Below are 15,451 nucleotides of genomic sequence, written 5' to 3'. Positions count from 1 at the left end.
GAAATCATTTGCATGTAATAGTTTAATTTTAGAGGAAAATTAAAAAAAAAAAAAAGAAGGACGTGAGAAAGGGTTAGTGATTTATTACGGCGCCCTCTGTTGGCACCTTCCGGCCACACAACTGAAAAAAAAAACTCAAAGCTGCATTCAAGATAAAAACAATTCGTTGCAAATTGTTGCATTTCATTAACATTGCTGTCGCCATATTACCTTTCCGACAACTATTTTATTATAAGTTCTGGAATAGCTTTTATTAACACATGTATCTGAAATTGTCTCGTTGTTTAAATAATATTCGCCAACAAGTAAAGAGCAGTCTTGAATGCGACTTGGAGAGTGACTGTTTACATCACGATGGTGACAGTAGGTGAGTCGCTAACAAGCTAATTTATCGTTACAAATCATCATATTTAAGTTGAAAGAATAAGTTAAGAGTTTTATCTTGAAAATTAATGTATATTTAGTATAAGTACCTGCTTCCTATTTGTTGTAAATAACGTAAAGCTAGTGCAGTGTTAGCTAAGAATTTATCTCCCATGCTAAGGAAGTAGCTGGCTAAAATCAGGTGCTAGCTGTGGTTTGTAGACTATTAACCCGATGACAGTGATATGGTATGACAATATCAGTATTATTTCCAGGTAGAATATGAATAGACGTGACTGTGTTGCGTTTCAGTGGAGCTGCTGAGTCTCCTGCTGGTGTCAGTGCTGTGGGGCTGCACCAATCCTCTCCTGAAGAGAGGCACAGAAGGGATAGAACATGTGGCAAAGACCAACAGGGTCTCCCAGATCCTGGCCGAGGTCAAGTTTCTTTTCCTCAACCTCAAGGTAAATGCAGGAGACCACTTTATTAATGCCCGTTTGAATCTGTCCTCGTAATCCCTTTTTAAAATTGCCCCTTCTGCCTTGTGTTGCTGTCCAGTACCTGGTGCCATTCCTCCTAAACCAGAGCGGCTCTTTGGTCTACTATTACACACTGTCGACCACAGGTAAAACGCCACATAATCTAATGGGTAGAATACAGAGCGAGCCCAGATTAGATCAGCTCAAATTTCTGCAGGGTAGAATTACTGTTTTTATCAATGGAGTCTGGCGTGTGAGACACCTTAAAAAAGCTGCATTGCATTTAGGGGAAACCCTGCAACAGTAAATACTGGTTCTTTGATCCAGACATCATTTATGTTATTTTTCTTGCTGTGACAAGTCAGAATGTCAAAAAGGGTCATTCTAGAGGCTAAATGTAAGTTGTAATCATCAGTGGTCTTCAATAAACCTGTGCTATTCCTGCTGTGAGGAGCCAAAACATTTGTTATGACTGAGCTCTGCCACTGAGTCCATATGCCCAGATATGTCCTTCTGTCAATATTTAAAGGGACAGAAATGTATTTTTATGCTGCGTGACTTTGGAAATATATTATTATCATTATTATTATTATTAAACATCCTTATGGGAGAAAATGTTTTATCGCAACTCTGTTCTTCTCAAGTGCCAGAGTAAGCAATGGCAGCGTGACAATGAGCCAGGATGCACAATATTTAATGATTTTACCGATCTGTGTAAAAGGCCAGCGGAAGGAAAGAGCTCAGGCTTAAACTGTGTTTCATCATACAAACACCTATTTAGTTGTTGTTTTTTTATTTAGATCCCGTAATAATCTGCAGATTATTTTGATCTGGAAAATGCCATGAAATAATACAATCAATGCCAGTCACGATTCTATGGAGACCAGGTTGACCTTTTGAAATTGCTTTTTCACTCAAGCCATGTCTGCAAAAACCCAACGATATTAAGTGAACTATAATGTTAGCCAAAGGGGAGGCAGCAAATGTTAATGACTCAGAGTCACGGACATCGGATTTATGCTTTTGAAATGATTTTAATAATTAACTGCTCATTCAAAATAGTCCGCACAACATAAATATCACCTCACATGTTGTGTGTTCTGTGTGAACTGTTAAAGATCTATTAATGGACATATTGACCTCGCACCACGTTGCGAGCGATCCATCTTAACCTTGTTACCTCCTGTCTTTCTCCACCATAACATTAATAAGAAAATTATGTGGAAGCCCCTTTATCCTGTCAATTTATTGGACCGCAATTTGTTATTGTGCCCTTTCCTCTCGTCCAGAGTTGTCCCTCGCTGTTCCTGTGGCCAACTCTCTCACCTTCCTTTGCACTCTGCTCACTGGCAAGTTACTGGGTGAAGAGTTCGGAGGCAAACGTAAGTCACTTGTGCTGCCTATAAGGACAAAAATTTAACCGCCAGGAGTCTGCATGTGTTCTCCGGGGACTGGTCCACTACAATTGGTTGACCTTCTTTTTCCTCTCATTCTCTCCAGAGGCCATCGTGGGGATGTTCCTCACCATGGCCGGCATCACTCTCTGCGTTATAAGCTCCATTCACGACAAAGACCCAGAGAAACCAAACACCGTGTGACGCAGCCTGCGCGCAAACGGAGATCGAGATTAAAGCAGATTCCATTTAGCAGCGAAGGAAGCGACGCATGCCGGGGCAGAGGGGAACCAGGACTGAAGAGGGGGGCAATTTAGATTCAGGCTCGACCTCCTCAGAGCAACGTGGGAGGATCGTGCTTAAATAATCTCCGCTTGAGATTCAAAAGACCTGGTCTGAAACTCTTACCACCAAGTTAAAGAGGAGGAGGAGGGTTCACGTAGGGTTCACCCCAGACCCAGACTAGATTTATGGTGCGCCCATAGAAGCCGTCGCTTGTTAACTTTAAGCGTTCCGCGGGCCCCGCCGTGTGACTGGCATCTGCGCGGGTGGTACGGACACCACATGCAAATAAGACGGGGGTTTGAAACGAAACCAGTCGGATGTCGCCTTCTTGTTTAAGGGGGACATTTTCCAATGGCTGCCCTCTGTAGCATGTGTTTGGAGGAGCAGTGTGCAGGTGGAGGAAAAGCAAATATACCATGGTATTCTTTGTTAACATGCCTGAAAAAGACCTACGGAAACACATAGTGATATATATATATATGTTTTTATCGTCACAGTATTTAATTGATACAAGACTGTGTAGAAGACTTTTCCACCGTCATAGCTAATATTAATAAAGTGTTGGCAACATCACTCTTCGTCCATCACAAACAACTAGGCCTAACTTTTTCCGTAACATAACACATTGAACATTTACACACAGTATGATCACGATATCATAAAGAGCTGTGCGAAACGCTTTGAGTGTCTGGTCGAGTCACATGAGTTTCAGGTGTGCACCGCCCACAGATGTTCCCAATAAAAACCTAAACCATGAGCAGTGAAACATCTTGATTTTGAATAGACTAATGGAACAAAGGTCTACTGTACAGTGAAGTTTATGAAGCCGTGTCCGTCTCATTTTATATTTGTGAGCCAGACATTTTCTAAAAGGAGAGAAATGAATGAATGCTTGATTTACTCGGCTCTTTGCGACATTTAAAGTACTAGCAGTTTAATCGACCGTTCGCTCCTCTCTCACACTCCGATACGTCCTGTCTCTCTACACTAATAACTATCAAATAACGGCAGGAAGTAGACATTCATTAAGCCGCGTTGTGGAAGCAGTACTCGCTCGCCTGTCGGCCGTTACGACGCTGTGATGTCCTGATGCTGGTTCTGTTCTGCTGTAGCTGATGGGGCGTCCTGCGGGCTCTCCTGTCACGGCAAGATAATGAAAAGGGCATAAAAATTATCGAAAAGATGACTTTAGTAGCGTCAGTGATGGCGACGTCAATAAAAAAAAAACTGTCATGGTAAAACTTACCTTTTCTTCCCTGTTGATTCCCTGAGAGGCGGACGACGTAGGCCTCGACTTGGAAGACGTCGGCTCCAGCTCAGGCTCCTTATGAAACACAAAGACATGTAACTATTTTGCATTTATGGGCTTATTATTTGCATGTGTGTGGGCGTATGTACCAGTATTTTTTCAGCCATGGCCCACTGTTCAATTTATAAAACAAACACACACATACACAATTTAAAAAAAAAAGTGAACCTTTTTATTGGGACACATTAAATATTATTATTGTTATCTAGATGTAAAATCCCACTCAGTCGCACTCTACCTGCTTTCCGTTGGACTCGTGTGGGTGTTCTTTGTCGTTGTGCTCCTCACTTTTTATAATTTGTGCTTGACCCTTGAGGAAAAAAACAGACATTATTTTATTTTTTAGGTATCTATATAGAGTATAATGTCTTTTCATTGGTTTTATTGGTTCTTAGATGATAATATTTTACTGAATGAAAAGATGTTTTATAGTGCTTTGTTGATCTGATCCATTTTTGGAAATTGGAGAAATTAAAATATTAGTCTTTTTCTTAACTCCCAACTTTCTTCTGAGCTTTATTTCGCTTTTAATTAACCAGATTTGTCCCATTGAGAACAAAGATCTCTTTTATAAGACATAAAATCACAGTTGCATAACACAAAAATGCTCAGGTCAGGTTTTTTTTTTTTTTTTAAACTCATTCGGGATACTAACTTTTGAATTTTGAGATTAAGTCGTGGGTTGTTCCATGCAGCCGGAGCACAAAACCTTAAAGCTATCTTTCCTAATTCGGTTTGAACCTTAAGAACATAGTTAATTTGCTAATTAAAACACAATCCATATAGGCAATTTTACCATCACAATTTTAGCATATGTCATTGGTTACTCAAAGGCAGAGATGGGAGAAGAACTCAGGTCTTGTACTTAAGTAAAAGCACCGACCGCAGTGTAGAAATACTCTCTGCCTTTAACTCAGCCGGGGCAGTAGGAGCTCTGGGGAACAATTATAATTTGTTGATTACAGTTGGTATCATTACACCCAACCTGCAAATTAATGAATAAGTTACCAGGAAAAAAAAATGTAGTGGAGTAGGAAGTACAGTAATTTCCCTAGAGTTTTTAAGGAGTAGAAGTAACTCAAAAGAGCACAGTACTTGAGTAAATATACTTTACTCTTTGTGTTAATAGTAAGAAACTGGCAGGGTGATTCTTTTATTCTAATGCTGGCCTGATACTATGACTGTATTTTCTCAATTAATTCAAGGCATCTCTGTCTATAACTTGCTCTTGTTTCTAATACAAGATACTATAATATAGAAATAAATGAATTCAATGTGTAAATACATGTCCACAACAGAATGCATATAGCTTTTTACAGGTATCTGTACATTTACCACACAGATTTTAGGGGAACCACGGGCCCAGGAGCAGCTAGATTGTGTTGTTTTATGAGGAGTTTCTCCATTTAATTAATTTCTCTTTTAATCAAATTCACTTTTTGAATTTCATCTGTGCAGTCCGGTAATTTTCAGAACGATAAAATGTGTCCCAGCGTCTGCTCATTATGTAGTCATTGCCCCCACGCTAGACTTGAGAGATAATGGATGTGGTTTTCAGAAGAAAAGCGGTGGTGATAAACGCTGCTTATACCTGCTGGGTGCCGTGCAGAGGATCCTCTGTGTTGTTCTGTTCCTCGTCCTCCACGATTTCCGCAACTCTCTTTAAACAGAACCAGAGAATCAGATCTACATTTTATCTGTAGCGTATATTATTAGGGTTGATGAACTCATCCCCCAGGTGTATTACACAGCATTCAGTTATCTTTGGAAGAGATAACGGGTTATCAAATCCAGAACTAATAGAAAACCGTCACACTCCTCACACCTTCAACCTTTCTTTCATAGACTGCTGTGCACTAACCCCCATAGTTATTCCCCAGTCCACCGACCTCAGTAGACACATTTGCATGAACACACATGCCATTTGCCCTATTGTTTAACTGTTTACTGTTTTAAATAATCCATTCCCATACTACTGTGTTTTATTGTATTTTATTGTATATAACCTTCATAGTTTCTTTATCTTTATGCTGCCACAGTTTCTACTTTTATTGTTACTAAACCAAATAGCTACCAAACTATATTTCATTCTTTTTCACCAGTGACAACAAAAACTTCTTATTATTCTTATTCTAATTTATTTAGGCAATTATGAGACCCCAAAAAGATTGTAACCTGATCAACAGGAAGCTCTGTAGCTGTGTTTTCATCCTCCTGAACCTCCTCTGCTCCTCGAACCTCCTCTCTCTTTTTCCGTGCCGCCCTTTTAAATACGCTGGGCTGACCTATCATGAAAAATAATAATAAGATGCTGTGTTATTTATCATAAAAAAAAATAAGTATATTAATTTGCGTATACAGTTAATGGGCCCCTGACCGGATCCGTTGCTTAGTGGCACTCTCGTTTGCATCCGGTTCTTGCGGATCTTCACCGGCCTGGCGAAGAACACGGAGGCCTCCTCCGCTCCTTCTCTCCCGGTCCTCTGCTTGGAGGCTTGCGGGGCTGCAGCTTCATCTCCGGTCGACTTCACCCTCCGACCGTCTGACTGAAATTCACTTGAATGAGTGTACAACGTAGACTAAAAGGCCTCCTACACTTGTCTACCGACTGAAGGCTTGACACGGCAGACACAACAATCAGTCCAGGTATAGCAGCATGCAGCATATTGAGGATAAGACAGTGGAGTTATTTTTTTTTTTTTACCTCTGGGGAGTCGAGCAGAGCTGAGTCACTGTACTGGTCTTCTGGGCCGCTACCTGCCTTCCTGTTCTAAGACAAAAACACAAAAGGTTTGCATTTACTTCAAGGCACAGCATCAAAAAAGATGAGTAACTGAGGGTTAAGAGTGGAATATTCACCTCAGCCCTCCTCAACAGCCTCCTGTTTCCAGGGTAATATCTACAAATCAGAGGAGACAGCTCTGTCGCGTTAACAAGTAGAAAGATATATTTGCACAACGTTATGTATGAAAATCCTTTATTTTATTTCTTAAATGCGTGGCACGTCATTACATGCACACAGAGGACTTCTTCTTCGGCAGAACAATACCTCTCTGCAGCTTTTGAAACCAGCAGCTCCACATATGGAAGTTTCTTGAACCTCTCGGTTCCCACGGCAACATAGCAGTGGCCAGTCTCCAGCTCCCCAGCTGAGGACACAGTCACTCCTTCCAAAGAGCACAGCCTGAAAAGGGATATTTACTAGATCTCTATCTCGCTGTTTGTCTTCAGTAGAGTGTGTGTGTTTGTGTGTGTGTGTGTGTGAGTGTATGTGTGCGTGTGAGTTTCCTCTCTGACAGAGTCTCAGTCTGACCTGCGCACCGCTCCGGTCCGTAAGCTGACCTTCTCTGTGATCAGACTCAGGATCTGCTCCAGGTCCTGCTGCATGCTCCGGGGAATGATGAACCGGAATGGTGGACAGAGGAGATCTCCGTTCCGGAAAACACTGAGGGGAAACATCGAAGGAGACGTTTGCATTTTTAAAAAGCCCATAATGTTGAAAGAGTTATTGGTTGCTTTCCTGTCTCCGCTGGTCATAACCTGATCCTCCAATATGATTCCTTATTGAAAAAAATTCTAATGCTGCCAAAATCCATGAAAATAATACCGCTTTCTGGATATAAAGTTTCATAAATCTGGGGAATGTGGGTAACTGTATCAAATTTTATGGAAAACCATTCAACGGTTGTTGATATATCGTGTCAGGAAGTCAGGGAGTTAAAGTAGTAGTCAGTAGAGTCTAACCTCGCTGGATCAAGAATGTCCTGTTTTCCCATGCTGTGTTCACACTACGAGTGATAAAAGTCACAAAAGCTCGGCCAGCTACATTGTTCTTGAGTCGCTGTAAAAGTGTTTCCCAAGCTCGATGTCTCCATCCCTTTAAAAAATGAACCGGTGAAACAAATGCATACGAGCGATCGACGCGTCAAGTGATCTTTGTGTCGTTGTGCTAAAGTAGGTGTCCCTGAAATCAAGTGTGTCGCATCAATGTCACCAAGCTCTAGGTATTTTAAAAGTATCCCATGGCTTGTCTAACATATACATTAATACACAGGACAAGATCTTACGATCCCTTGTGCCATGATCCAGCTACATAGCCTAGTCCACAGCAGGAGGTAATGCGAGGTGGTTCGACATATGACCATACCTTTATTTCCCTGCACATGTCAAGCATAACATTATGACCACTTACTAATATTGCGTAGGCCTCCCTTGGATCTTATGGTTTGAGGGGAGGGGCCTGTGTGGATCATCTCATAGATACTTGATCACTTTGGAGACCAGGTCAACACCTTGTGCTGTGAGTTGTTCCTAAACTGTTTTTGTGTGTGTGTGCCTGTGTCAGGCTGCATCTTGCTAGGGATCAGGGTCACTGCCAGGTACAAAAGTGTTGTTACAAGATGGTTATTACTTTTCCTGTCAGTGGTTTTAATGTTGTGGCTGAATAGTGTATATCTTCTGTAATGTCCGATCCAGATTACTAAGAAAAGTGGGTTCCTGACCCCATACGTTCAGTGAAGGTGGACACACTTCCCCTCCAGGATGCCCATTTACCGACATGACGCCAGCCTCCACTGAAAACGACTTGTAGCAACTAGTGACCTAAACTTCACACAAAAGCATTACACACAAAGCAATCTCACTCGCTACTATCTAAATATATGACTAATCACAATTGCGTGTGTGTGTTTATTTGCCTTTTGTCCAACTCACTGTATAATGCAAGGTACAGGTATAAACTTCCTCCATTTGGCTGACACATTTGGCCTCTGGATAGCTTTAGCCTGAAAGGGACAATCAGAAAATCAGTTTAATCACAGCTTCCACGGTACATCACAATGCAGTCATTTTCTCATCAGTATATATTTAAAGTAAACCTCGTCAGATTTACGTCATTCCTGTTCTGCGCATCGATTACTCCGCACCCCCGTCACTAATCCCCAGTACGTAATGACTGACTTGTCAGCTCCGGGCGCTGCAGCCATGGAAACTAATGCCAATGTCCAAGACTCCTCCGATGGCACATTTGTGCACCCGTGTCTGATCTTGGGGGCCTCTCGCGAAGCCCTCTCGCCAGCGTCGTCCCATATTGATGAAATCTGGAGCCAATATCCGCGTCTGCCTCTGATACCGTGGTTGGGAAGGATCGGTCGGGCCAGAACAATGCAGACATTGATAATCTCCCCTTATTGTTTTTGCTTTGAAGTGGTGGACATTTAATTACTTTACAGTGTGTCTGAGCGGAGAAGAAGGGAGCATGTGATCATGGGCTCTAGGCCTGCCCGGACATGCACGTAGCCCTGATAACACCGCGTGGAAACTCTTTGTTTCAGCTGCACGATGATCAAATACACTTCCCACATTGCTCCACAGCAACCGCAACACGGAAAGACTTTAAAACCGAATACTTAAAAAAGTCTGCTTTCCAAGTGGCAGGCAGCCAAGGCACACACGCACACAATTAGTGTCCTCTCTGGAAAGTAACACTGATTGTGAGCACACGTCATTCCTGCCAGCTCGTCAGAGCACAGAGCAGGTGTGTGGCTTTGGAATCAATTTGACTTGAGCGCTAGGGGAGCTGCGTTGCGCATAATCATGTTATTGCGTACAACTAAACCCTGCATGCCTTTCTATTTACAGCTAAGGATCAGAACATTTTCTTGACGAAAATAATTAGAAGTGAAAGTGATAGGGCGTCGAAATTTGCTTGATATGAGCACCGTGCAGCCTGCTCGCTGTGGCGCATTCCTCCTGGTTAGACTGGGATTAATGAGTGTCAGGAAAGCGAAGATGGCCACTTTAGAAAATAAAATCCTACCTGGTTTTCTTCGCGGGTGGCAGGCTGCTTCTTTGTCCCTGCATTCAGGTAGCTGCATGAGATGGAGAAAGAGATTCACCTTGTTTCCTTTGAGCTTTAAAGGCGGGAAACATACTATCAAAAAAGTATTAGTAAAGCAAATGTGTTTTGCACTCACTCAAGTTTCTTGAACCTCTCGAAGCCGGCGGCGACGTATTGAGCTCCTGTCCTGAGATCGTGGAGGTCCGTGACCTTGTGGCCCTGCCTGGGTGTGTACAGGCTCCTGACGGCGAGAGGAGCTCCGATGCTCTGGGTCACCTCGTTGAGAAAGGCCTCCATGGTGGCCACCTGACGCTGGTTGACCACGAACCTCCTTCCGGTGTAGAACGGGTCACCATTCCTATACACCACCACGCTCTTCACAGGAGGCAGGAGACATGTAGCTGCAGCGCTGGCAGCCATCTCTGAGCCAGCTGTTGGTGTCCACACACATACATTTAAATTTATTTATTTTTTTTTAAAAAAAGCCTCTTAAATGTTTCTGACTCCACATACATACAATTCTGCCTACTCACTTTAGTTGCATTATGCCACACACACACATTCTTCTGCCACATATTAACACAAACAGGCTGCTAGGCCACTCACGAGTCTGGTGCAGGATGAAGGAGGGAAAGTGCAGGAAAGCCAAAGGTGAAAAATCAGTCCCGTCTGTTGTTGTGGTCTGCCTATACTCCCACTAACCACGTTCTGCTGCTCTCTATCCCCCGTCTCTCTCTCTCTCACACACACACACACACACACATACACTCATGCGAACACTACTCCACCGACGGCGGTGAGTATTTCCTGGTTGCTATGGCAGCGTGGCCGGCAATGACTGGCTTTGTGGGCCAAACCATCGACAGAAACCACAACAAAAGGGATGGACAGGGGAAGGGGGGAAAGGGTGGGTGTCCACGTTGAAAGCTGAATCAATAAGATAACCTCTACACCCAGTTTTCAGGATTCCCCTCCCAAAAAAATTAAAAGGCCACTGTCAAATATATCATGTGTATCAGCAAGACCGAGGGAAGGAATCAGCTGATTCCAAGGCCATTATTAAAGGGCCTGAGTCGTAATCCATTTAAACATCAGATGTAAACACACAAAATGTCATTTCAGTTTTTTTTCTGTGGTTGTTATTTGAGGATATTAATACCAAGAGACACAGGCGTGATGAGAGATTGCTTGTTCATTGTAATCCAAATAGGAAATTTGATACATTTCCTCTATAGCAGGAATCATTACTTCATTACTTCTCATGTTTTCAAATCATTGTGTACACAGTGAAATTCTATTATTTAGCTCGTAATATAGGACAATAATAGCATTGCCACTATTGTACTATATGGACTATATATGTCAGTGTTTTGCCACTTGTGACGGAGCGTTTAGTAAGAGTGTATTATTTACTGTCTAAAACTTATAAAATAAAATTCATATTTTAACCTTTTGAATGTAATAAACATATGTAGACAGTCTCAGAGTTGTCTAACTCTAACCTGCCGTGTGCCGCAACTCTTAGTGTGTATATTAGTGTGAGTGTGGACGTGTGTTCGCCTGTGTATTTGTAGTGTCTGTGCATGTGTGTATGTATGCGTGCAAATGTATGTTTGAGTTTATGTGTCTGTATGTGTACATATGGGACGCGGTTCTTGATTTTGTTTCTTGTTCCAATGTTTTATGTTTTTGTTTGTGTGGAGCACTTTGGGTTGCATTTTTTGTAGGAAAGGAGCTATATAAATAAAGTTCAATTTGATTAGACTTAAACCATGTACTGTCCATTAGCTCAAATGCACACAGTTCACAACTATAGTCGCATGTAGTTACCACATGGTAACAAATTAATAGGAGCATTTTCCAAAACAATTACATTACAATAAAGTGTAATGATAAACGTTGAAAATTAACTACCCCCAGATAACAATTCAGTTTCTTTTGAAATAATTTGTCCAAAATCTGTCACTTTTCTGTGACCTCAGTGTCCATGAGCAAAGTTGAGGTCAAACAGAATTTCGTGGACATATAATGCGATCTAATATTTACAGTTTAAGACGTGTTTATACGATTTTACTGCCTTTTAGTATAAGTGAGATGAAGTAATTGTTGCCATATAGAAACACCATGTAACAGAGGGCTAAAGACAACGATCTTCCCTTAATTTCCACTGAACAAACTGTCTTCTTGGTTAAGTACCAACATGAGCAAAACCACTGCAGCAGACAAAGACAAACATTGTAGAAAAATAAGATTTATTAATATTTTGCATTAACATACAGAATTTACAGGTTTGTAACAGCACATATTATAAAAGACAATAAATACTCTTTGAAAGCAATTGTTTTCCTGTGTAGTTACTCATATTATAAACAGAAGTCCAGTTTGTAACAGCTGTCGTGTCTTCAGGATACACTCAGTCTATTCTTCAGTGATAAATACTGTAGAGGAGAAGAGAATACAAACATTAAATGTTTAATGTTGGAAAGCTATCCACAGTGATCACATACACGTGTAAAAACATTCTGCTTGCATGCAATATATAGTTAAAGACATCTTTATTGTTCATTGCGTGTTCCCTGCACACATTTCTTCCCATCTGGAGCTGCTTCATGGAAGCAATGATATTGGGGTCATGAGAAAAACAACTGCATTAGAGATAAATCAAAGGATATGAAAACAGAACACAGCGTGGGGGACAGGGGTGCAGACACCTTAACTCGCTGTCTCTTGATTTACGCACTTAATACACAGTCGATGGGTGGAGGAGGAAACAGGCTCAAGTATAAGTCGGCTGCTTTACACCCTTCAGGATATGCTGAGATGGAATTGATAAGACACTTACAGGAAATACACTGTATTTCGTGTTGGCGTTGGAGAAGTTGTGTTTTCTATTCACTGTAGGACTTAGTTTTGGAATCACAGAAAGTATTTTGTCTTGCAGGAGAAGCAATCTTACTGCTGAATAAATGTTTCTAAATCTTACATTTTTCCTGCTGTCGATGGCCTGCTGGAGCCAGACTAGTTCCATGGTCAGGGTGTTTCGATGGAGACGCAGGGCCTTTGGGCTACAGGGCACGTCTCGGGCTAAGCAGTATTGCCGAGGACCTGAAGGAGAGATTGCAAATTATAAATGATAAGATTCACAACTTGCACACACGTGAATATAGCACCTCTTTCACGTGCAGCTCTCACCTTTGTTAGACTGACTGGAATTAACATCTAACTCCAAACTGCTCCAGATGGTGGAGGAGGACTCTGTGCTCTCCGTCACTCCTGCATCTTTAATCCCCACGGTGCCCTGCCTCTGCCCCTCTCTATTCACTCCAAGAGAGTTGCCAAAGAGAGAGGCTTGTGAATCATCTTTCTCTGCCTCTGTCTTCTCAGACAGGACCCAGTTATCTCTTCTCTGCTCTGATAAGACTGCTGGGCCGTGGGGACTGACACTGACATCTACTCCTGGATCTGAGGCCTTGCTTGCAGAGCTGCACAGCCGTGGATACGGATCGTCCTGTTAAAACATGAAGTAAATATATGAGGAAGTATTAATACGTTAAATAAACTACGCTGCCATGGCAGTAGTCGCTGCTTACAGTGTCTGTGAAGTGGGGAACCGAGATGACCGCGTCCGTCCATTTTAAATGTGTCAAGCCTCCATCGATCTCTTTCACGATCTCCTCAAAATCTTCTCGTGCACGAATCACTTCCCTCCTCACCAAGTATCCGCGCACACGTGCCTGGAACAGAAGGAATAGTAACTATGGCGACGATAGCGAATACGCTTTAGCTGCGTCGATGCTAACAACAATAGCCAGCATTAGCTTTTCAGAGCTGTGTTTTCAGAGTTAGCCGGAGTAGTTAAACTATTAAAACAAATAGGTTAAGGCCACTGTAGATACAAAGAATCGGCGTGCTGCTTCGTGGACTGAAAATGTGGCAACTGGACACGAGTTTTACCTGAAAATGCGTGAATGTCTTCTCCCATTTGCTTCTGTCCATTGCTATGGTAACACGACGGCGCTTCCTTCCACGGAGAGCGGGCTTTGAGCTCAAACGGTTTGTTTACTTCCGGTCTTGTGTTAGAATCTGTATCCTCGTCGGAATAGATTCCCCCCGTGGTCCGCCCCCAGAAAACAGCGCGCTGGTGAAGATTATGAAACTGTGAAAATAACTACATGTGCTTTGTGGCAGTTTTGGTGCAGATTTTAATTTTATTCTACTGTCTCTGCTTTGATTTAGAGTGAAATTCGGTCGATAGATAGATAGATAGATAGATAGATAGATAGATAGATAGATAGATAGATAGATAGATAGATAGATAGATAGATAGATGTTACGTAGATATTATTTATATACTTTATTTATCCGTTGTCCAGTAGCTTCATCACATAGAAACAAATATGATGATGAACTGATGAACATACCTTGTCTTAAAACTACATTAGATGTTAGAGTTCTGGGTGCACTGCAGGTAGAATGTGTTTCCCTGTTATGCATACCATCAAGGTAATGATAAGAAATATTTCGTAATAATATAATATAAAAAATCTGTCAACAAAGCATCAACATCAATACAATAACATGGTAGATTTGATTATTTTAATCAATGCAAAAACTCCAACAACCTCTAATTGCGACAATTTTGGTCTTTGTGGCTCTCCTTACTGCCTCCATGGTGCGAGCAGAACATTTCGTGTGAACGCGCATCCACCTTCCCAACAAGCAAACTGAACCTTACACAAGACCGGTGTCTTACAAAATAAAAGCACGCCTTTTTTGAATCTAACTGTATGATTGTACGTTTCCATCTTTGGGGTCGACGTATCGTCACACAGTTACTATTTAGCTAAACATGCAAACAAAGTCAAAAAAGTCAAAGTGTATCCTCTTAAGTAACATAGGCGTTATGAAACCGGTGTTATGTTTTGGAAAACCCGCTACCGGAAGTGACCTCGCGGCAGTGTGTTCAGTAACAGTTTGCAATGAAGCTGCACGTCACATGGCACTTTTTCTTTAAAGTTTTTCACCGACGCCAAGTAAAATGAGCGGCGGTTCAAATCAGAGGACGTTGTTCCAGACGTGGGGCGGCTCCGTTCCACAAAACGATGTTGTTCAGCCGAAAAAGGGGGCCAAAAAGGCCGCAGGACGGACCAGACCAACCCCGGCCACCACTGCCCAGGTAGGTACAACGCATCCTCCTCGTAGCTCTCTGTGGAGTGACAATGGTCAGAAGTCCACATGCACATCAGAGGACCAAGCGAGGACAGAGGACCCCACGCCCGTTTATGAAGATGAAGACGACGACCTCATGGTGGTTGCTGCCTATGAAGCTGAGAGTAGCCTACAACTTGATAACGTTAACAGTTTTCAAGACCCAGTAAGAACGGATGACACCCCCCTCTCCCCAACCCCGTCATGTGGGAAGACTTATCCAGACTTCCCTGGTTTTGACAGCTCCTCAGCTAGAGTATGGATCTACCCCACTAACTACCCCATAAGGGAGTACCAGCTGAAGATATCAGAGGCTGCCCTGTTTAAGAACACGCTGGTGTGTCTTCCCACTGGTCTGGGGAAGACCTTCATAGCCTCTGTTATTATGTACAACTTCTATCGCTGGTATCCATCAGGGAAGATTGTGTTCATGGCCCCCACGAAACCTCTGGTGGCCCAACAGATCGAGGCCTGTTATAAAGTGATGGGGATCCCACAGGCCCACATGGCTGAGCTGACAGGTAACATGATCATGTCACACACACACACACACACACACACACACAAAAGCCAT

At 42.3% G+C, this 15,451-nt stretch overlaps 4 protein-coding genes across 5 annotated transcripts in view; 2 read left to right on the top strand and 2 right to left on the bottom strand.

Annotated features, from left to right (window-relative positions):
* The first annotated feature begins 109 nt into the window (after positions 1 to 109).
* tmem234 (transmembrane protein 234) lies at positions 110 to 3,278 on the top strand. Its single transcript, XM_047611650.1, has 5 exons — positions 110 to 367; positions 676 to 827; positions 922 to 988; positions 2,132 to 2,224; positions 2,343 to 3,278. The coding sequence occupies exons 1-5, from the start codon at positions 355 to 357 to the stop codon at positions 2,438 to 2,440; spliced, it is 423 nt and encodes a 140-aa protein (XP_047467606.1). The 5' UTR covers positions 110 to 354; the 3' UTR covers positions 2,441 to 3,278.
* dcdc2b (doublecortin domain containing 2B) lies at positions 2,989 to 10,452 on the bottom strand. Of its 2 annotated transcripts, XM_047611647.1 has the most exons (14): positions 10,276 to 10,452; positions 9,806 to 10,100; positions 9,649 to 9,700; positions 8,544 to 8,614; positions 7,144 to 7,275; positions 6,880 to 7,014; positions 6,690 to 6,729; positions 6,535 to 6,600; positions 6,208 to 6,376; positions 6,006 to 6,115; positions 5,422 to 5,490; positions 4,069 to 4,140; positions 3,768 to 3,845; positions 2,989 to 3,658 (listed from the first exon to the last, which is right to left on the bottom strand). In XM_047611647.1, exons 2-14 carry the CDS (start codon positions 10,087 to 10,089, stop codon positions 3,590 to 3,592), a joined length of 1,347 nt encoding a protein of 448 aa, XP_047467603.1. In that variant the 5' UTR covers positions 10,090 to 10,100; positions 10,276 to 10,452; the 3' UTR covers positions 2,989 to 3,589. The 2 variants fall into 2 exon arrangements, with proteins under 2 accessions (XP_047467603.1, XP_047467602.1); XM_047611646.1 differs by having other exon boundaries at positions 2,989 to 3,845.
* Positions 10,453 to 11,904: 1,452 nt separating this feature from the next.
* iqcc (IQ motif containing C) lies at positions 11,905 to 13,791 on the bottom strand. Its single transcript, XM_047610903.1, has 5 exons — positions 13,624 to 13,791; positions 13,260 to 13,403; positions 12,862 to 13,177; positions 12,653 to 12,774; positions 11,905 to 12,107 (listed from the first exon to the last, which is right to left on the bottom strand). The coding sequence occupies exons 1-5, from the start codon at positions 13,663 to 13,665 to the stop codon at positions 12,072 to 12,074; spliced, it is 660 nt and encodes a 219-aa protein (XP_047466859.1). The 5' UTR covers positions 13,666 to 13,791; the 3' UTR covers positions 11,905 to 12,071.
* Positions 13,792 to 14,574: 783 nt separating this feature from the next.
* fancm (FA complementation group M) overlaps positions 14,575 to 15,451 on the top strand; it is a 37,925-nt gene continuing 37,048 nt past the window's right edge. Inside the window, exon 1 of the mRNA XM_047610899.1 lies at positions 14,575 to 15,398. Coding sequence (XP_047466855.1) covers positions 14,708 to 15,398 — 691 coding nt within the window. The 5' untranslated portion in view covers positions 14,575 to 14,707. The remainder of the gene's footprint in view (positions 15,399 to 15,451) is intronic.

Source organism: Mugil cephalus, chromosome 17 (assembly GCF_022458985.1).
Source record: "Mugil cephalus isolate CIBA_MC_2020 chromosome 17, CIBA_Mcephalus_1.1, whole genome shotgun sequence".
NCBI lineage: Eukaryota > Metazoa > Chordata > Actinopteri > Mugiliformes > Mugilidae > Mugil > Mugil cephalus.
The sequence above is the reverse complement of the archived record's forward strand: the minus strand, read 5'-3'. Positions and strand labels throughout refer to the sequence as shown.